Source organism: Oncorhynchus keta, chromosome 27 (genome assembly GCF_023373465.1).
Source record: "Oncorhynchus keta strain PuntledgeMale-10-30-2019 chromosome 27, Oket_V2, whole genome shotgun sequence".
In the NCBI taxonomy this organism is placed as follows: domain Eukaryota; kingdom Metazoa; phylum Chordata; class Actinopteri; order Salmoniformes; family Salmonidae; genus Oncorhynchus; species Oncorhynchus keta.
The window spans coordinates 41031095-41050833 of NC_068447.1; the positions used below are offsets into that span (position 1 = coordinate 41031095).

At 44.5% G+C, this 19739-nt stretch overlaps 2 protein-coding genes across 2 annotated transcripts; one reads left to right on the forward strand and one right to left on the reverse strand.

The window, feature by feature from the left end:
- The first annotated feature begins 5415 nt into the window (after nt 1-5415).
- Nucleotides 5416-10985, forward strand: LOC118360065 (zinc finger and BTB domain-containing protein 39-like). The gene is made up of 4 exons (XM_052482596.1): nt 5416-5508; nt 6390-7449; nt 7482-8060; nt 8272-10985. The coding sequence occupies exons 2-4, from the start codon at nt 6427-6429 to the stop codon at nt 9211-9213; spliced, it is 2544 nt and encodes an 847-aa protein (XP_052338556.1). The 5' UTR covers nt 5416-5508; nt 6390-6426; the 3' UTR covers nt 9214-10985.
- A 2328-nt stretch (nt 10986-13313) lies between these two features.
- Nucleotides 13314-17517, reverse strand: gpr182 (G protein-coupled receptor 182). The gene is made up of 2 exons (XM_035739137.2): nt 17284-17517; nt 13314-15255 (listed from the first exon to the last, which is right to left on the reverse strand). The coding sequence occupies exon 2, from the start codon at nt 15250-15252 to the stop codon at nt 14167-14169; it is 1086 nt and encodes a 361-aa protein (XP_035595030.1). The 5' UTR covers nt 15253-15255; nt 17284-17517; the 3' UTR covers nt 13314-14166.
- Nucleotides 17518-19739: the final 2222 nt, after the last annotated feature.

The window sequence follows — 19739 nt, forward strand, 5'->3', positions numbered from 1 at the left end:
ATAGGTGTCCACATATTCAAGGTCGGAACCATCCAGTGTGGTGATGCTAATCGGGCATGCGGGTGCAGGCAGCGATCGGTTGAAAAGCATGCATTTGGTTTTACTAGCGTTTAAGAGCAGTCGGAGGCCACGGAAGGAGTGTTGTATGGCATTGAAGCACGTTTGGAGGTTAGATAGCACAGTGTCCAATGACGGGCCGAAAGTATATAGAATGGTATCGTCTGCGTAGAGGTGGATCAGGGAATCGCCCGCAGCAAGACCAACATCATTGATATATACAGAGAAAAGAGTCGGCCCGAGAATTGAACCCTGTGGCACCCCCATAGAGACTGCCAGAGGACCGGACAGCATGCCCTCCGATTTGACACACTGAACTCGGTCTGCAAAGTAATTGGTGAACCAGGCAAGGCAGTCATCCGAAAAACCGAGGCTACTGAGTCTGCCAATAAGAATCTGGTGATTGACAGAGTCGAAAGCCTTGGCAAGGTCGATGAAGACGGCTGCACAGTACTGTCTTTTATCGATGGCGGTTATGATGTCATTTAGTACCTTGAGTGTGGCTGAGGTGCACCAGTGACCGGCTCGGAAACCAGATTTCATAGCGGAGAAGGTACGGTGGGATTCGAGATGGTCAGTGACCTGTTTGTTGACTTGGCTTTCGAAGACCTTAGATAGGCAGGGCAGAATGGATATAGGTCTGTAACAGTTTGGGTCCAGGGTGTCTCCCCCTTTGAAGAGGGGGATGACTGCAGCAGCTTTCCAATCCTTGGGGATCTCAGACGATATGAAAGAGAGGTTGAACAGGCTGGTAATAGGGGTTGCGACAATGCCGGCGGATAGTTTCAGAAATAGAGGGTCCAGATTGTCAAGCCCAGCTGATTTATACGGGTCCAGGTTTTGCAGCTCTTTCTGAACATCTGTTATCTGGATTTGGGTAAAGGGGAACCTGGAGAGGCTTGGGCGAGGAGCTGCGGGGGGGCCGGAGCTGTTGGCCGAGGTAGGAGTAGCCAGGCGGAAGGCATGGCCAGCCGTTGAGAAATGCTTGTTGAAGTTTTCGATAATCATGGATTTGTCGGTGGTGACCGTGTTCCCTGAGTGCAGTGGGCAGCTGGGAGGAGGTGCTCTTGTTCTCCATGGACTTCACAGTGTCCCAGAACTTTTTGGAGTTGGAGCTACAGGATGCAAACTTCTGCCTGAAGAAGCTGGCCTTAGCTTTCCTGACTGACTGCGTGTATTGGTTCCTGACTTCCCTGAACAGTTGCATATCGCGGGGATTGTTCGATGCTATTGCAGTCCGCCGATGAGGTGAGATCAGGTGGGACCATTTTAGCCAACGAGAGGGCAGATACGTGTGTGAACAACAGGCCATAGACATAGATAGAGGACTTTGTATGTGTGCGATTATAGCATCTGTGACAGCATGGGCAGCGCCATTGAGGCCATCTCCATTTTAAAGTAGTCAACTGGATGGAGATTCCTATTAGTTGGATGAAGAATGAAGAAGAAGCAAATTAACTACTTTAAAATGGAGTCACAGACGCTATAAGGGCTTGATTCTGACTTAGGAAATGACGCTGTGTTGTTTACGAGCGTCTTTCCTGTGCACTTGTCAGTAGTTGATATTCAGGCTTACCTTGTGCAGGTGCATAACAGGCTTTGCAGGCGTGGAATACATGTAATTCAACAGCTGAACAGTAACAGTTTAACCTGTTATCTCATATGCCTTACCACCATGATATATAGGCCTAAAGGCCGAGACAATAAGAAGACACTGTGGCAGAATAAATTCAACCTCACCTTTGTTTCATCACAAAACCGGAGAGCAACGTCTGTCCGGTGGAGTCCACAAAGCATATTGCATGTAACAAACAGTTACATGACCTACAGCATGGTCAATCAAGTTAATGTTTCTGACATTTTTGGACTACTAAACATCTATTAATTTAGAACACCGGAGAGTTACCACAAGTCACAAAGGAAACAGGAGCTGCCTCCACTATTCCAGCACCTTCAACTTCAACATCATTAAATTACCCATACTTAGTCTAATACAATGACAAATAAAAGATTCCAAATACAATTTAGTCCAATCAACGTCAGCTAAATATCATGTGGTACTGATTCCTCTGTGTGTGTGTGTGTGTGTGTGTGTGTGTGTGTGTGTGTGTGTGTGTGTGTGTGTGTGTGTGTGTGTGTGCGCGTAAGTAGAAAAAAACATGTTGACTCACCCCACTTGTAGAGAAATGCCAATGCCATCCTTTTTTCTTTCATTTTGCCGAAACAGTCTATAACTTTGTCATAGAGAACAAGCTTTTAGTTCTTGTTGTTCCAAGCTAGCCTGGCTAAAATTATTTCTTGCTGGCCTTACTTCCTTTCATGGGCAATGATTAGCCATCTAGTTAACATTATCCTACTACTACACCTAGCTACACATTGATCTTCCATCCTTTCAGGCCAGATGCACAATGTTTGAATTCATGATTGGATCAGAATTCCCATTAAATCATTGGCAAGTATGGAGAATTAAGTCCAAATCCCTATCTCGGTCCATAGCTAATTTAGAAAATTGACATTTTTAGCTAACTAGCTTGCCACCAGAGGACAACAATGCAACAATTCCATTTTTTTCTGTCAATGATGTTTGGCTTGATTGGTGTGAAGCCAAATCCAAACTGGCTTCCCTTGACACTTTTTTTGTTGTGAATACGTCTTATCTGTACACACCTCCACCACACCTTAATTTCTTAGAACTCCACCCAGAACCAGAACTGTGGGAAGTAGTTTGGGGTTGGGGGTGCTGCGATTTTTTTTTTGGGGAAGCCTTGCTTCCATTGGAATCCATGAATACATGCCACTGCTGCTGAAAACCCTCCCACTTGCTGGCCAATATAATTTTTGTCAAATTATTTGCAGCCTGGTCTCATAATCTAGAGTAAAATGTAAATGTAAATGCTAGATACTGAAATTAGTATGATATGTTATGTTGGTATGGTTACATAAGAGAGATGGTTACTCAAGGCAAAAAATGAAAGTACTTTTAAGTTACTTTGCAACTACTTAGCCTGTTAGCTAACCTTTCCCCTAACCTTAACCCTTTTAGCTAACCCTTCCCCTGATTTTAACCTAACTCCTAAAGACTTAACACTAACCTTAACCCCTAGCCTTGTTAACGTTAGCCACCTAGCTAGAATTTGTAACATATCATACTTTTTGCATATTCATAACATATTTTGCAAATGTGTAACATATTGTAATGAAACAGCAGGGAGCAGGTCTCGAACCCTCGACCTTCGAGCCCAGGTCCGGCACACTATCGACTGTGGCGCAAAAGCATGCTCGTGCGGCAGAGTCGATTTCCGCGCTTATAAACCCAGGGTCGTTACACTATTATACGAATTGTAATTCATAACATATCATATGAAATGGCTGATGGACTCCCACAAATGAATACATACCATACGAAACGTAACATATCATATTAAATTAAGTGTCTCGGATTTATGCAGAGAATAATAGGAAATGCTTATAGACCAGGTTAATTTTCAGGTAAGGAAAAAATGTATGAACGATAAAAACAGGTTTGGATAGCCTTTACTCTTGAAATATGTTGATGAATTAAGAATACAGTGTCACGCCCTGATCTGTTTCACCTGTCCCTGTGATTGTCTCCACCCCCTCCAGGTGTCGCTTATTTTCCCCAGTGTATTTACCCCTGTGTCAGTTCGTCTTGTATGTTTTCCAACAGTTTTCCCCTTTCTCCTGCTTTTTGCTTTTCTCCTTTTTTGTGTCAGCTGATGTCAGCTGGTCCACAAAAGGACCAGCTGACATCATGTCGGTGATTCTCTCGTTAACACAGGTGTGAGTGTTGACGAGGACAAGGCTGGAGATCACTCTGTCATCACGATTGAGTTCAAATAACAGACTGGAAGCTTCAAAATGAGGGTGCTGCTTGGAATCATTGTTCTTCCTCTGTCATCCATGGTTACCTGCAAGGAAACACGTGCCGTTATCATTGCTTTGAACAAAAAGGGCTTCACAGGCAAGGATATTGCTGCCAGTAAGATTGCACCTAAATCAACCATTCATCGAATCATCAAGAACTTCAAGGAGAGCGGTTCAAACGTTGTCTCCTAAAGTTGATTCAGCTGCGGGATCGGGGCACCACCAGAACAGAGCTTGCTCAGGAATGGCAGCAGGCAGCTGAGTGCATCTGCACGCACAGTGAAGCAAAGACTTTTGGAGGATGGCCTGGTGTCAAGAAGGGCAGCAAAGAAGCCACTTGTCTCCAGGAAAAACATCAGGGACAGACTGATATTCTGCAAAAGGTGCAGGGATTGGACTGCTGAGGACTGAGGTAAAGTCATTTTCTCTGATGAATCCTCTTTCTTTATTGTTTGGGGTATCTGGAAAAAAGCTTGTCCGGAGAAGACAAGGTGAGCACTACCATCAGTCCTGTGTCATGCCAACAGTAAAGCATCCTGAGACCGTTCATGTGTGGGGTTGCATCTCAGCCAAGGGAGTGGGCTCACTCACAATTTTGCCTAAGAACACAGCCATGAATAAAGAATGGTACCAACACATCCTTCGAGAGCAACTTCTCCCAACCATCCAGGAACAGTTTGGTGACGAACAATGCATTTTCCAGCATGATGGAGCACCTTGCCATAAGGCAAAAGTGATAACTAAGTGGCTCGGGGAACAAAACATTGATATTTTGGGTCCATGGCCAGGAAACTTCCCAGACCTTAATCCCATTGAGAACTTGTGGTCAATCCCCAAGTGGCAGGTGGACAAACAAAAACCCACAAATTCAGACAAACTCCAAGCATTGACTATGCAAGAATGAGCTGCCATCAGTCAGGATGTGGCCCAGAAGTTAATTGACAGCATGCCAGGGCAGCTTGCAGAGGTTTTGAAAAAAAAAGGGTCAACATTGCAAATGTTGCAAAAAATACATTTGTATCAACTTCATGTAATTGTCAATAAAAGCCTTTGACACTTAAGCAATGCTTGTAATTATACTTCAGTGTTCCATAGTAACATCTGACAAAAATATCTAAATACACTGAAGCAGCAAACTTTGAAAATTAATATATGTAATTCTCAAAGCTTTTGGCTACGACTGTACATGTACAAATTACCTTGACTAACCAAATGCACCACACAACTCGGTACCGGTACCCCCTGTACATAGCCTTTCTACAATTTATCTTCTTAAAATGTGATTTTTAAACCTAACCAGAACTTTAACCCTAATCTCAACCACACTGCTTAATTTATGCCTAAAGGCCAAAAATATCATTTTGGTTTTCATAAACTTTTAGGATATAATTTTGACTTTGTGGCTGTACTATCTAGTGGAAACAGAGTAAAACCTCTCGTTTTATTTTTGTCGCTTGGCCTCTTCCTGTTTGGGGGCCTTCTTTTATTTACGTCATTGTTATGCGACTACTGGCTTTAAGCTAGCGAAAACGTTAGCTAAATGGTCGAAAATACTACCTTCTATTGGTAAATAATATATTATACACATAACTTTATTTGCCATATGAGCGGCGTTATCCATCTTTGTAGAAAGGTGTTGATATGTTTGCATTTGGTAGAAAACTGTGACGTGCAGCTAGCTACCTTGCTAGGCTATAGCTAACGTTAGCAAACTAGCATTCAGTGAAACTTAAAAGGTTAAACGTTTCCTTAGTTTTTACCAATTGGTGTTTCTGATGTATTCGATCTCTAATAATTGCATGTTAGTTAAATACGTATTAAATAGTTGGTTTACGAGCACGTGCGCGACAAAGCTGCACTCCACCTTTGCAAGTCTAACCAATCAATCACTCATTGGCTCTTATTATTGGACGTTGCAAAAATAAAGTGTTTATTATTAGTCCTGTTACTGTTGCAGAATGAGTTAGGCAATGACCAGTGGTGGGAAAAGTATCCAATTGTCATACGTGAGTAAAAGTAAAGATACGTTCACAGAAAATGACAAGTAAAAGTGAAAGTCACCCAGTAAAATACTACTAGAGTGAAAGTATCAAAAGTAAATGTAATTACTAAAATATACTTTAAGTATCAAAAGTGTGAATAATTTAATATTCCTTATATTAAGCAAACCAGGTGGCACAATTTTCTTGTTTTCAAAATTAAATTAAGTGTTTTGTGAGTCTGCCAGATCAGAGGCAGTAGGGATGACCAGGGTTGTTCTCTTGTGAATTTGACCATTTTATGTCTCACTAAGCATTCAGAATGTAAGAAGTACTTTTGGGTGTCAGGGAAAATGTATTTTATTTTGGAATGTAGTGAAGTTAAAGTAAAAGTTGTCAAAAATGTAAATAGTGAAGTACATATTCCCCCCAAAACTACTTAAGTACCCCCCTTGTATCTTCTCATAGTTGGGCTCTAGGCTGTGAGTGACACTGCCAGGGAGGGATGAGGATACGGCTGCAGGGCTTAGGCCATGCCGCCGGCCTCCTCACCGAGCTCAATCACTGCCGTCTCTCCCGCCTCTTCTGTGATGTCATCCTCCAGGTGGGGAACCGCTCCTTCACAGTGCACCGTGCGGTGCTCGCCTGCGCTGGGACACACTTTCGTAGCCTGTTCTCAGGTAGGGGGAAACAGATCGGAACCTCTGGACCCGGAGTTAAGACAACGTACTCTCTGGACTTTGTGTCCCCGGCCAACTTTGAGAAGGTGCTGACGTTCATCTACACCGGAGAGATCTTCACAGACCTGATAGATGTAGGGGTGCTGTATGATCTGGCAGAGAGACTGGGGGTGAGAGAGCTGGTGAGAGCCTGTCACACTACCTTCCCTGACCTGCAGCAGCTGGGCTCAGGGTCTGCAGACTGTGTGGCGGATGGAGACCTGGACTCTGACATGGTTGCTGCTGCAGCTGGGTCATCAATGTGTTCGTCGTCTGCAGCATCTTGTTCCTCTCTGTCGTCATCTGCCGGTCCCTCGGCTGCTCCTACCCCGGCGTCAGCACCATCACCTCTCCCTCTCCCCCAGGGCAGCAGGGTGGCCAGGCTGGGCCGGGGTGGTGGACACACAGCCACTCTGTCCCTGCCTCTCAAAGCAGAGGATGAGCAGTCTCACCTGGGCTATGGACAGATGGCCGAAGACAAACAGATACAGCTGGCTGGAGATCAGCAGAGTTCAGTTGGTAGTCTCTCCACTGTAGCTGTTGGGGCCACCCCAGGACTTCTCCTTCCCTTGCAGCTGAAGACTGAGGAGGGTGTGGAGGTGGTGATGGGAGACAGGGTTGGTAACAGTGAGGAGGAACAGATGGTAGCTAGTGGGAGTAGAGCTGGTTCTCCAACTCCATGTGTGTCTGACGCCTGCCCCTTCCCTGACTCGTCAGCCCAGCTGGGAAGGGTGGTCTGTGGGGTAGAGGCTCCCTGCGCCCCCTCCTCCTTTAGAGACCCCCTGGACAGTCTGCAGTTGGGGGGGTGGGTGGGCTTAGCTCTGGCCACACAGGGGTGACAGGGGTCATCTTCGAAGGGGAGGAGAATGAAGAAGATAATGAGGAAAAGAGAGAGCAGGTGCAGGGAGACGAAGAAGTCACTGACGGAGGAGAGGACCAGTGGAGACCCCTGGCTGAAGATGTCATTGAGCTGAGCGATGACGAGAATTACATGGAGGAGGAAGAAGATGAGGACTTTGTGTGTGTGGAGAATGGAGCAGGGGTTGGCAGAGAGGGAGTGGACCCTGGCCAGTTGTCGGGTATGGTGGCGTGTAAAGCCTGTGGGATGGAACTGTTAACGGAGTCTGCTGCACTGGGGGCCCACGCGGAGACCCACCTCACTGAGACAGGGACCTGCAGGGTGTGTGGGGCATCTTTCCCCGGGGACCGCGGGGCTAGCATCACCCACGCCCTGTCCCATGTGGTGTTCTCCTGTGACATGTGTCATCTCCAGTTCTGCAGCCAGGCCAAGCTGGTACGCCACAGACGCCAGGCGGCTGCTCGGTACACCCTCCCCAGTCAGCTCCACACCGCCACCCAGGGGCACAATGGGGAGCTGCAGTGTGCCGTCTGTAACAAAACCCTCACCAAGGATTTCCAGGTCAGTGTGGTTTGATTTGCTTCATTTTTCCTGGGTGATTTGGCACGTGTTTTGTCTAATGGCAATGGTGAAATATAGACTGACATCGCTCAAACAAATTCACTGAACTCAAGAGTATACCTATTGCATTGTAGTGGCTAAGACACCTGAAGATGTGTGTTGTCCCTCCTTGTATTGTTGACATATCGTATTGTCTCTCTCCTGCAACCAGGTCATCAGGGATCACCTGCTGAGTCATGTGTCTATCCAGTCACTGAGCTGTGGTGTGTGCCTGTTACCCCAGCCCTCCCTGTGTGCCCTGCTGTGGCACGCCCTCACCCACCTCTCCCTGCCAGTCTACTCCTGCCCCCTCTGTGCCTGCGGCTTCCTGGATCGCCCTCTGCTGGACAGACACATGGCCCTGCATGCCGAGGAGGCAGAAACTGACAGAGAGGCCATGAGGGCTCATAAAGCAGCCGGGGCAGAGGGAGAGGAGGAGCTTCGTTGCTTCTTATGCCCACAGACCTTCCGCTCTGGCACAGCCTTCCAGTACCACCTGAGTTTTCACACCAATGAGACGAAGCCCCAGGGACAGGGCAGTCAGGGGTGGACAGGGAAACGTAAGGCTGACCAGCTGGAGTACTCCTGCTCCTCACCCCTCGAGGCTGGCAGCCTGGGGAAGCTTGGCAACATGGGCTTAGACCTGGGGATGGGCTCCTTCCGCCTCTCAGACAAGCAGCTTCAGGGGGCCTTGGCATCTGGCTTCTCCGCAGGCCTCCTGTCCAATGGAAACTGCTCTAGCATGGGTGGGTCGGGCATGGGCGCCGCTAATCCCCGGGGGAAATGGTACCGCTGTCGCTTCTGCGGCAAACGCTTCGCCCACTCTGGCGAGTTCACCTACCACCTGCGCATTCACACTGGGGAGAAGCCGTACCAGTGCAAGGTGTGCCTGAGGTTCTTCCGAGGCCGCTCCACCATGATCTGCCACCTGAAGACCCACGCCGGGGCGCTCATGTACCGCTGCACTGTCTGCGGCCTGTATTTCTCCACGCTCAAGCTGGTGTCCTCCCACATGGAGATCCACAAGGACCACCTGCCTCCAGACTTCAACATAGAGCAGACCTTCATGTACAATGACCACTCCAAAGAACCCCTCCCCGCCCTGGACACCTGATCAGCTACTCCTCTGGTGTCCTTCTGCCTTCATCTCGCTTTCACTTTTATTTCCCACGTCTTTTTTTGTCTTTGAGCTGGTCTGTCATGCTCCTCCTCTTCTCTCTCTCTCTTTCTCTCTGCTTGTGAGCCTTATCTATAGACTTGTAGAATGCATTTAACTTGTTTTATGTCTGTGTTTGAGATGGTGTTTTGGATGGAAGAGACCTGTTTTGTAGCATAGCGTAAAGGACATCTTCCTTGGAAGTAGTTTAGCCACTTGATGGCAGTGTATGCACTGTTGTCTATGGAAGGACTTATTACCGTTTACTGTTTGCAAGCTGTCTTCAAGTCAGTTGGATTTTCCTAAATTGCAGTCAAACATTTTCCCAAGTGTACTATTACTCTGCTTTACAAAAAGTGTTGTTTTTCTGTCAGTTAAGCACCAGGTATTCATTTATATATGAAACGCATGATGGACCGTCTGTGTCTGTCTGAGTGAAACACTATATTTACCACTGCACCAAGCGTTAAAGGCCCAGTGCAGTCAAAAACGTGATATCCCTGTGTTTTATATATATTTCCACATCATGTTGTTGGAATAATACTGTGAAATTGGGACAATTATGGTTGTGAAAAGACGACCTGAAATTCCAGCCTGTTTTAGTGGGATGGAGTTTTTGCCTGCCTGGTGACATCACCAGACGGTAAATTACTTAATAGACCAATAAGAAAAAGTTCCAAACCTCTCTGCCAATTACTACTACTTTTCAGTGTTCCCCTCAGACAGTCCTAGCAAAGTTATTGCTTGTGAAATTGTTCTTTGCTAAGAAGCTATTTTAGTTATTTTTTTTACCATTTTAATTGAAAAGAATCACAGTAAGTTACTTCATTGTTACCCAGAAATTATTTGATATTGAGATTTTAAAAAACAGCTGCATTGGACCAGTAAGTGTACCTGACCAGTCATACTGTACTTTGCAACCAATGAATGTGGCCTTAATGTATCAGTTCCCTTGGCAACCATTTAGGTATGTTTTCCTCCAAGCATTTTACTTCTTTAGTGATAGACTATTTATAATGCAAACATGATACTGTGGTTCATGTAGACTGTATGTATTAGTGATCAGATGATATGAACAAAACAAACATGATACTGTGATTCATGTAGACTGTATGTATTAGTTATCAGATGATATGAACAAAACAAACATGATACTGTGGTCCATGTAGACTGTATGTATTAGTGATCAGATGATATGAACAAAACAAACATGATACTGTGGTTCATGTAGACTGTATGTATTAGTGATCAGATGATATGAACAAAACAAACATGATACTGTGGTTCATGTAGACTGTATGTATTAGTGATCAGATGATATGAACAAAACAAACATGATACTGTGGTCCATGTAGACTGTATGTATTAGTGATCAGATGATATGAACAAAACAAACATGATACTGTGGTTCATGTAGACTGTATGTATTAGTGATCAGATGATATGAACTAAACAAACGGTGGCTTCCAGCATTTCAAAAGCACCACATTATGCTCTGTAGACTTGCATACTTTGGATTTGATGTTTAAACGTAACTCGTGTTTGTGTTCTATTTGGTGTCTTACCTCATTATGAAATGTTTTATTCAATTAATGCTGTTTTTTAATTGTTATTTGTATGTACTTTTTTAGTGCAAACTATGAACATTTTCCATTATCTATACTGAACAAAAATATAAATGCAACATGTAAAGTGTTGGTCCCGTGAAATAAAAGTTTCCAGAAATGTTCCATACTCACAAAAAGCTTATTTCTCTCAGATTTTGTGCACAAATATGTTTACATCCCTGTTGGTGAGCATTTCTCTTTTGCCAAGATCATCTGTCCAACTGACAGGTGTGGCATATCAAGAAGCTGATTAAACAGCATGATCATTACACAGCTGCACCTTGTTGTGGACAATAAAAGGCCACTCTAAAATGTGCATTTTTGTCACACAACACAGTGCCACAGATGTATCAAGTTTTGAGGGAGAGTGCAATTGGCATGCTGACTGCAGCAATGTCCAGGAGAGCTGTTGCCATAGAATTTAATGTTCATTTCGCTACCATAAACTGCCTCCAACATAATTTTAGAGAATTTGGCAGTACGTCCAATCGGCCACAGAACCGCAGACTACGTGTAACTACTCCAAACCAGAATCTTCACATCTGGCTTCTTCCCCTGCGGGATCGTCTGAGACCAGCCACCCGGACAGCTGATGGAACTGTGGGTTTGCACAACCAAAGAATTTCTGCACAAACTGTCAGAAACTGTTTCAGGGAAGCTCATCTGCGTGCTCGTCATCCTCACCGGGGTCTTGACCTGACTGCAGTTTGGCGTGGTAACCGACTTCAGTGGACAAATGCTCACCTTCGATGGCCACTCTGTTCAAATCAAATGAAATTCTATTTGTCACATGGTTAGCAGATGTTAATGCGAGTGTAGCGAAATGCTTGTGCTTCTAGTTCCGACAATGCAGTGATAACCAACAAGTAATCTAACTAACAATTCCAAAACTACTGTCTTATACACAGTGTAAGGGGATAAAGAATATGTACATAAGGATATATGAATGAGTGATGGTACAGGGCAGCATACAGTAGATGGTATCGAGTACAGTATATACATATGAGATGAGTATGTAGACAAAGTAAACAAAGTGGCATAGTTAAAGTGGCTAGTGATACATGTATTACATAAGGATGCAGTCGATGATATAGAGTACAGTATATACGTATGCATATGAGATGAATAATGTAGGGTAAGTAACATTATATAAGGTAGCATTGTTTAAAGTGGCTAGTGATATATTTACATCATTTCCCATCAATTCCCATTATTAAAGTGGCTGGAGTTGGGTCAGTGTCAATGACAGTGTGTTGGCAGCAGCCACTCAATGTTAGTGGTGGCTGTTTAACAGTGTGAACAGAGTGCCCCATGGTGGCGGTGGGGTTATGGTATGTGCAGGCAGGCATAAGCTACGGATAACGAACACAATTGCATTTTTATTTTATCGTTGGCATTTTGAATGCACAGAGATACCGTAATGAGACCCTGAGGCCCATTGTCGTGCCATTCATCCACCGCCATCACCTTATGTTTCAGCATGCTCAATTACATGTCACCCATTGAGCATGTTTGGGATGCTCTGGATTGATGTGTACAACAGCGTGTTCCAGTTCCCGCCAATATCCAGCCACTTCGCACAGCCATTGAAGAGTGGGACAACATTCCACAGGACACAAATGACAGCTTGATCAACTCTTTTTTTAAAAGGTATCTATGACCAACAGACAGACGCATGTCTGTATTCCCAGTCATGTGAACTCCATAGATTAGGGCCTAATGAATTTCTTTAATTTGACTGATTTCCTTATATGAACTGTAACTCGGTCAAATCTTTGACATTGTTGTATATTGCATTTATATTTGTGTTCAGTGTCGTTTCTTGTTCTGTAAAGAATAAGGTCAACAGAAAAATGTTTTGAGAATCCCATTATCTTGTAACGTTTAGACCTAGGCTTGATTCTTCTTCATTGCATTTAATATGTTATGATGTCCACTGCCACAGAATACTACCTTCGTCATCACATTTTAATGATGCAACTGCAGTTATGCACAATTGAAAGCATTTATCTAGTTCCTGCCTCAGGGATAGGTGACCTTTTAAACTAGAACCCTGTTCTGCTCTAGGTAGGCTGCTTCCTCCCATTGTGCCATATGCGGAGGGACACCTATGTCTTTCCTCCCTCCACTGATCATCATGTCAACATCATTAAACCAAGGGACCCTTTCCCTCTGGACTTCCCAGTGAAAGCAAACACAGGCCCGGTATTCAACTAAAAGAATTTGGATTTTGTGTATTTATTACCACACAATAAAAAGTTATTCCATTTTTTTGGTTAGTTTCCCAGACAGAATAAGCTCAGTCCTGGACTAAAAAGCAAGCTCAGTGGAGAATCTCCTTTGGGATAGCAGGATACCAACCCATATAGTAATACTAAGAGATGTTCATAGTGTTGTCCCTATTGAGAAGTCATCAAAAGGACAAGCTTTTGACTTTAATAATACACAATCTTTCTGTTTGAAATACGTTTATTGAATGTAACAGGTGACGACGTCATTCAGCATCCAACACATTTACAAATTTAGTAGCTTTAAAAATATATAGTCAAATACAATCAGAACATTTGTTAAATATGGATGTCACTGTGTGGAAATTAAGATGTGTATATATGTTTGTGTAATCAAAATTGTTTAACATTTATCTGTTACAGTTCAACATTTTTACAAAGTTTTTTTAATGCTCAGTAGTTATAAGGATCAATCTTATCTGTGTTGCACAGAGAAATGTTTGTTTGCGAGGAAGCATTCCTCTTCAACCTGTGACGTAATGACTGCAATTCTGTCCTCCAGAAGTTCCTAGACATTGGTGCCATAAGTTCCTGTGGGAGTTTAAAGATGGAAAGAAATCTGTAAATGTTTCCTTCCTTCCTCTGTTTACAACATTGATGGGCTGAAAAACACTGAGTGTTTGTCAGCCTATAATTTACATGACTATTGCTTAGTGACCAAGGCTGCATCCCTAATCTCCACACTTCTCCAAAAGTGCACACTTGCACACTCCCTGTCTTGGATTTAACAATGATGGAAACTCCCTCCAGGCAATGCTTACACTAATCAAATGCTTAAAAATCCATGACAGGGAGTGTGCAAGTGCAACCTTTGGAAGTAGGGTGGACAATCTGGACTCAAGTCATAAACAGCAAAGACTATTAGGAGGCTTTGTGTCTTGTGCCCTGTCTTTTAGCCTGTGAAAGCAGCACACGCTTCAGTAACAGTTCTGAAGTGATTTTTTTCCTTTCCTCCATTGTCCTTCAGTGATGATGGCTAGTTAAGTCTCAATGTGACACTGTGATGCTTCCTTTTTCTACGAGGCAGCAACGTCAGAATGGCTGGTACTCATGTTGCTAAGCTTGCGTTCCTTCTTCCCTGTGCCTGGTCCTCCTGCTTTGGGTGCAGTTTCTTGGGGATTCAACCCTCCTGGGTCCTCCCTGGGTGTATAGTGGACCACAGCATTGATCAGGTTGTTGCGGAAGCTCTTGCTGAGAAAGTTGTAGAGGACTGGGTTGGCGATGCAATGGAAGAGGGAAAGGCACTGGACCACACTGAAGGAGAAGTAGAGCACCTCCACTGTGTTGCAGCTGAACACGTGAGGGTCCATATCATCCACCATTATCAGGAACATGACCATGTGGTACGGCAGCCAGCAGAGGACAAACACAAGGGAGTACACATGCACCAGCCACACATCCCGTCTTCCCTGCACGTCTGGAGCGGAGCGAACCGCTCGGGCGATCAGCACGTTACAGGTGACGATGACAGAGACCGGGACCAGGAACTGGAAGATGAGGCAGAGGAAGGATATGGAGACGAACCACTCAATGTAGTCTGGCAGCATGTAGCAGCCGGGCTCGTCCCACTCCAGCAGGTCCACGTGGAAGTTCTCCAGCAGAGCCAGGAACAGGGAGAAGAACCACAGAGCACCACAGAGCAGCCAGCGGCGACGCCTGGCCACGGGGAAGCAAGCGGGAGACGAGGGCCTGGACAGGGACAGGTAGCGCTCCAGGGTCATGAAGGCCAGGAAGAAGGAGCTGCTGTAGAAGTTGACTGTGTAGATGAGGTGGGTGGCTTTACACAGGAAGCGGCCCCACAGCCACACCTTGTCCATGGTGACCTCCAGCATGAAGAAGGGCATCATCAGAACCACCATCAGGTCCGACAGGCTCACGTTGATGACACAGAACAAGACGCCGTTGGCCGAGTGGCGCCGGCGCCAGTTGACCCACACCACCAAGGTGTTCTCAGCCAGCCCCACCATGAACAGCAGCAGGTAGAGAAGGAACAAGGCGATCCGCCGATAGTCCTTATCCAGACTGATGGTGCACTCGTAGACGAACCACGGTGTGCCATTGAAGAAATTAAACGAGGAGTTGTGGAAGTCGTGTTCGTTCATGGTCTGTTGAATGCAGAGGAAATTGTTAGCTGTGTTAGGAGTTTAGTATTGGGCTAATCAGTTAATAGTCCGACGTTACATAACGTAAGCAGTGGAGGACATGGATTGTTCAAACATGGATTTCTGGCTTGTTTATGAGTTTGCTAATGTAGCCTACAAAGATGAGATGTGAGGAGCATTTCTCGCCATAGAATTGTCATGAATCATTTTTAAATCTACAGTGCCTTCATAGAGTATTCATACCCCTTGACTTATTCGACATGTTGTCGTGTTACAGCCTTAATTATCACCCAGCAACAAACAATATCCCATCATGACAAAGTGAAAACATGTTTTTAGAAATGTTGGCAAATTCTTTGAAAATGAAATACAGAAATATCTCATTTACATAAGTATTTCCACAGCTGTCTCAATACTTTGTAGAATGACCTTTGGCAGTGATTACAGCTGTGAGTCTTTCTGGGGGTGTCTCTTTTCAAGAATCTTTTCAAAATTCTTCAAGCTCTGTCAAATTGGTTGTTGATCATTGCTAGACAACCATTTTTAGGTCTTTCCATTGATTTTCAAGTAGATTCAAGTCAAATCAAATCAAATGTTATTGGTCGCACACAGATATTTAGCAGATGTAGAGAAATACTAAAAACTTTAAACACTCAGGAGCACTCACTGACTTCTTGGTATGAAACTCCGGTGTAGATTTGTCCTTGTGTTTTAGGTTATTGTCCTGCTGAAAGGTGAATTAATTTCCCAGTGTCTGGTGGAAGGCAGACTGAAACAGGTTTTCCTCTAGGATTTTGTCTGCACTTAGCACCATTTTGTTTATTCTTTATCCCAGTTCTTAACAATCACAAGTATTCTTGAAAATATGGAGTGTGGCACTCAGTAATACGTTGTATTGGATTTGCCCAAAACATAACACTTTGTATTCAGGACAAAAAGTGAATTGCTTTGCCACATGTTTTGCAGTATTACTTTAGTGCCTTTTTAAAAACAGGATGCATGTTTTGGAATATTTTAATTCTGTACAAGCTTCCTTCTTTTCACTCTACAGTATCAATCAGGTTAGTATTGTGGAGTAACTACAACGTTGTTGATTCATCCTCAGTTTTCTCCTACCACAGCTATGAAATTCTGCAACTGTTTTAAAGTCACCATTGGCCTCATGGTGAAATCCCTGAGTGGTTTCCTTCCTCTCTGGAAACTGAGTTAGGAAGGTCGCCTGTGTCTTTGTAGTGAATTGGTGTATTGATACACCATCCAAAGTGTAATTAATAACTTCACCATGCTCAAAGGGATATTCAATGTCTGCTTTTTTATTTGTTTATTTTATCTACCAGTAGGTGCCCTTCTTGGAAAGGCATTGGAAAACCTCCCTGGTCTTTATGGTTAAATCTGTGTTTAAAATTCACTGCTCAACTGAGGGACCTTACAGATAATTGTATGTGTAGGGTACAGCGATGAGGTAGTCATAAAAAAAAAAAACATGTTAAACACTATTACTGAACACATGCACCTTATTATGCCCATGCACCTTATTATGTGATTTGTTAAGCACATGTATACTCCTGAATTTATTCCGGCTTGCCATCACAAAGGGGTTAAATACTTATTGACTCAAGATATTTCAGCTTTTCATTTTAAATGTATTTGTCAAAAATTCCAAAAACATAATTCCACTTTGGCATTATGGGATCCTGTGTGTCTCAAATCTAAATCGAATCCAACTAAATTTGGATAAAGTAAAGAGGTGAGAATACCTTTTGAAGGCACAGTACCTGAGAAAATATCAGACACTATGGTATGCATATACTATCTTCTGTTTTCCTCTTTAGTAATCATAATAATATAGCAACAAAATGCATGAATACATTACTTTGTGTATAGTGTAATGAGAGAATGAAATAATAAACATTAATAAATATTCATATTCACAAATTAAAATGTTCATATATCACTCACAAGTCTAAACTCAAATCATTGCAAATTCTACTAGAGGTGAAGAACAGGAGGAAGCAATACAGTCATACATACAGTATCCTGATGTGCTGCGAAGCGGAGTGCCTGGCAATAGATGATGGGTGGTGAGGGAAGGTCCCTCAGGGCAGGCGCTTTTCTTGGTCTGCCTGCTTGGGAAGCTAGCTGTGGCTTGGAGGAGCAAGAAGACCGTACTGGCTCTGGGGTCCTGGAGAATCTGTGCTTAGTTGAGGCAGGCTAGATGAAGCCTTTTCCTCCCCTCATTCATCCCCCTGTCCTGTCCCCTCAGAGCCAGAGTTGACAGGACATCCTAAGAAATGGGGGTGGGACTTGGTGGTGCAGAGCAGGGCAGGAAAGCCTTGATGGCTGTGGGGCTGCCTATGTCCCAAATGGCACCCTTTTCCCCCATTTAGTGCAACATATTTTTTGCCCTGGTCAAAACTAGTGCACTAGGTGGGGAGTAGGGTGCCACTGAGGTCAGTGTGACCGTGGCCCAGCGCTCCTACCTGCCAGGCTACCTCCCACCCCAACACGTAACATTATCACATAACGTTCTGAGAACCATGTGTTTCTTAGAGCTTGGTGAGAGTGTGGTTGTCCTATTGCACAGGGTTTCCCGATGTCGGTCCTGGTCCACGTTTTGTTTTTTTCCCTAGCACTAGACTGCTGATTCGAATAACCAACTCAAGCTTTGATTATTGTAATCGGCTGTGTAGTACTAGAGCAAAAACCAAAACGTGCACCCAGGGTGGGCCCCAGGACCGACTTTGGGAAACCCTGATTTTTGCATACAACCTTGGTGCAGGATACCCAGCGAGCACATATGTTTCTTAGGTGGGAATTTCAGTACTTCAGCATAACGCTTCCTCATGGTTCGATTTACAGTCATGTTCTCAGAACATTTAGAAAACATTCCATTCCCAAGTGGCGCAGCGGGCTAAGGCACTGCATCACAGTGCTTGAGCCGTCACTACAGCCCCATGTTCTATCCCATGCTGTGTCACAGATGGCTGTGACCGGCAGACCCATAAGGTGGTGCACAATTGGCCCAGCGTCGTCCAGGTTAGGGGAGGGTTTGGCCGGACAGGATTTCCTTGTTGCAGCGATGAGACAAGACTGTAACTACCAATTATATCACGAAGAACAGAGGAAGGCCCCAAAACTTGTTTAGACTCCAGTCAACCAAGTCATAGACTTTTCTCTCTGCTACCTCACAACAAACGGCACCAGAGCACCAAGTCTAGGTCAAAAAGGCTCCTTAACAGCTTCTACCGCCAAGCCATAAGACTGCTGAACAATTAATCAAATGCCCCCCCTCCACCCCTCTGTTTTTACACTGCTGCTAATCGGTGTTTATTATCTATGCATAGTCACTTTACCCCTACTTACATGTACAAATCACCTTGACTAACCTGTACCCCCGGTTGACTCGGTAACTGTACCCCCTGTATATAGCCTCGTTATTGTCAATTTATTGTGTTACTTTTTATTTTTTACTTTTGTTTATTTTGTAAATATTTTCTTAACTCTATTTCTGGAACTGCATTGTTGGTTAAGTGCTTGTAAGTAAGCATTTCACTGTAAGGTCTACACCAGTTGTACTAGGCGCAAGTGACAAATACAATTTGATTTGAAATTGGGGAGAAAAAGGGGTAAAAGTACAATTTCTTCCATAGCCCTCCATCTTGTTAATTGTGTTCAGTAATTCACTAATTGGCCACACCTATTTGGCCAACACACCTGAACACACTTAACAAGATAGAGGATAGAGATTGTTTTGTTGACAACGGAATGTATACAATCACGGATTACAAAGGGAAAACCAGCCACGTCGTGGACCCTGACATCTTGCTCCCAGACAAGCAAAACACCTTCTTCAGCTGCTTTGAGGATCGAACGTGGCCCGCTCCCAAGGACTGTGGGCTCTCGTTCTCCGTGGCCGACTTGAGTAAGACATTTAAGCGTGTTGACCCTCGCAAGGCTGCTGGCCCAGACGGCATCCCTAGCCATGTCCTCAGAGCATGTGCAGACCAGCTGGCTGGAGTGTTTACGGACATATTCAATCTCTCCCTATCCCAGTCTATTGTCCCCACTTGCTTCAAGATGTCCACCATTGTTCCTGTACCGTAGAAAGCAAAGGTAACTGAAGTAAATTACTATTGCCCCGCAGCACTCACTTCTGTCATCATGAAAGTGCTTTGAGAGGCTAGTTAAGGATCATATCACCTCTACCTTACCTGACACCTTAGACCCACTTCAATTTGCTTACTGCCCCAATAGATCCACAGACGATGCAATTGCCATTGCACTGCATACTGCCCTTTCCCGCCTGGACAAAAGGAATACCTATGTAAGTATGCTGTTCATTGACTACAAACTCACCATCAAGCTCGGGGCCCTGGTTCTGAACCCCGCCCTGTGAAACTCGGTCCTGGACTTCCTGATGGGCTGCCCCAAGGTGGTGAAGGTAGGAAACAACACCTCCACTTCACTGATCCTAAACACAGGGGCCC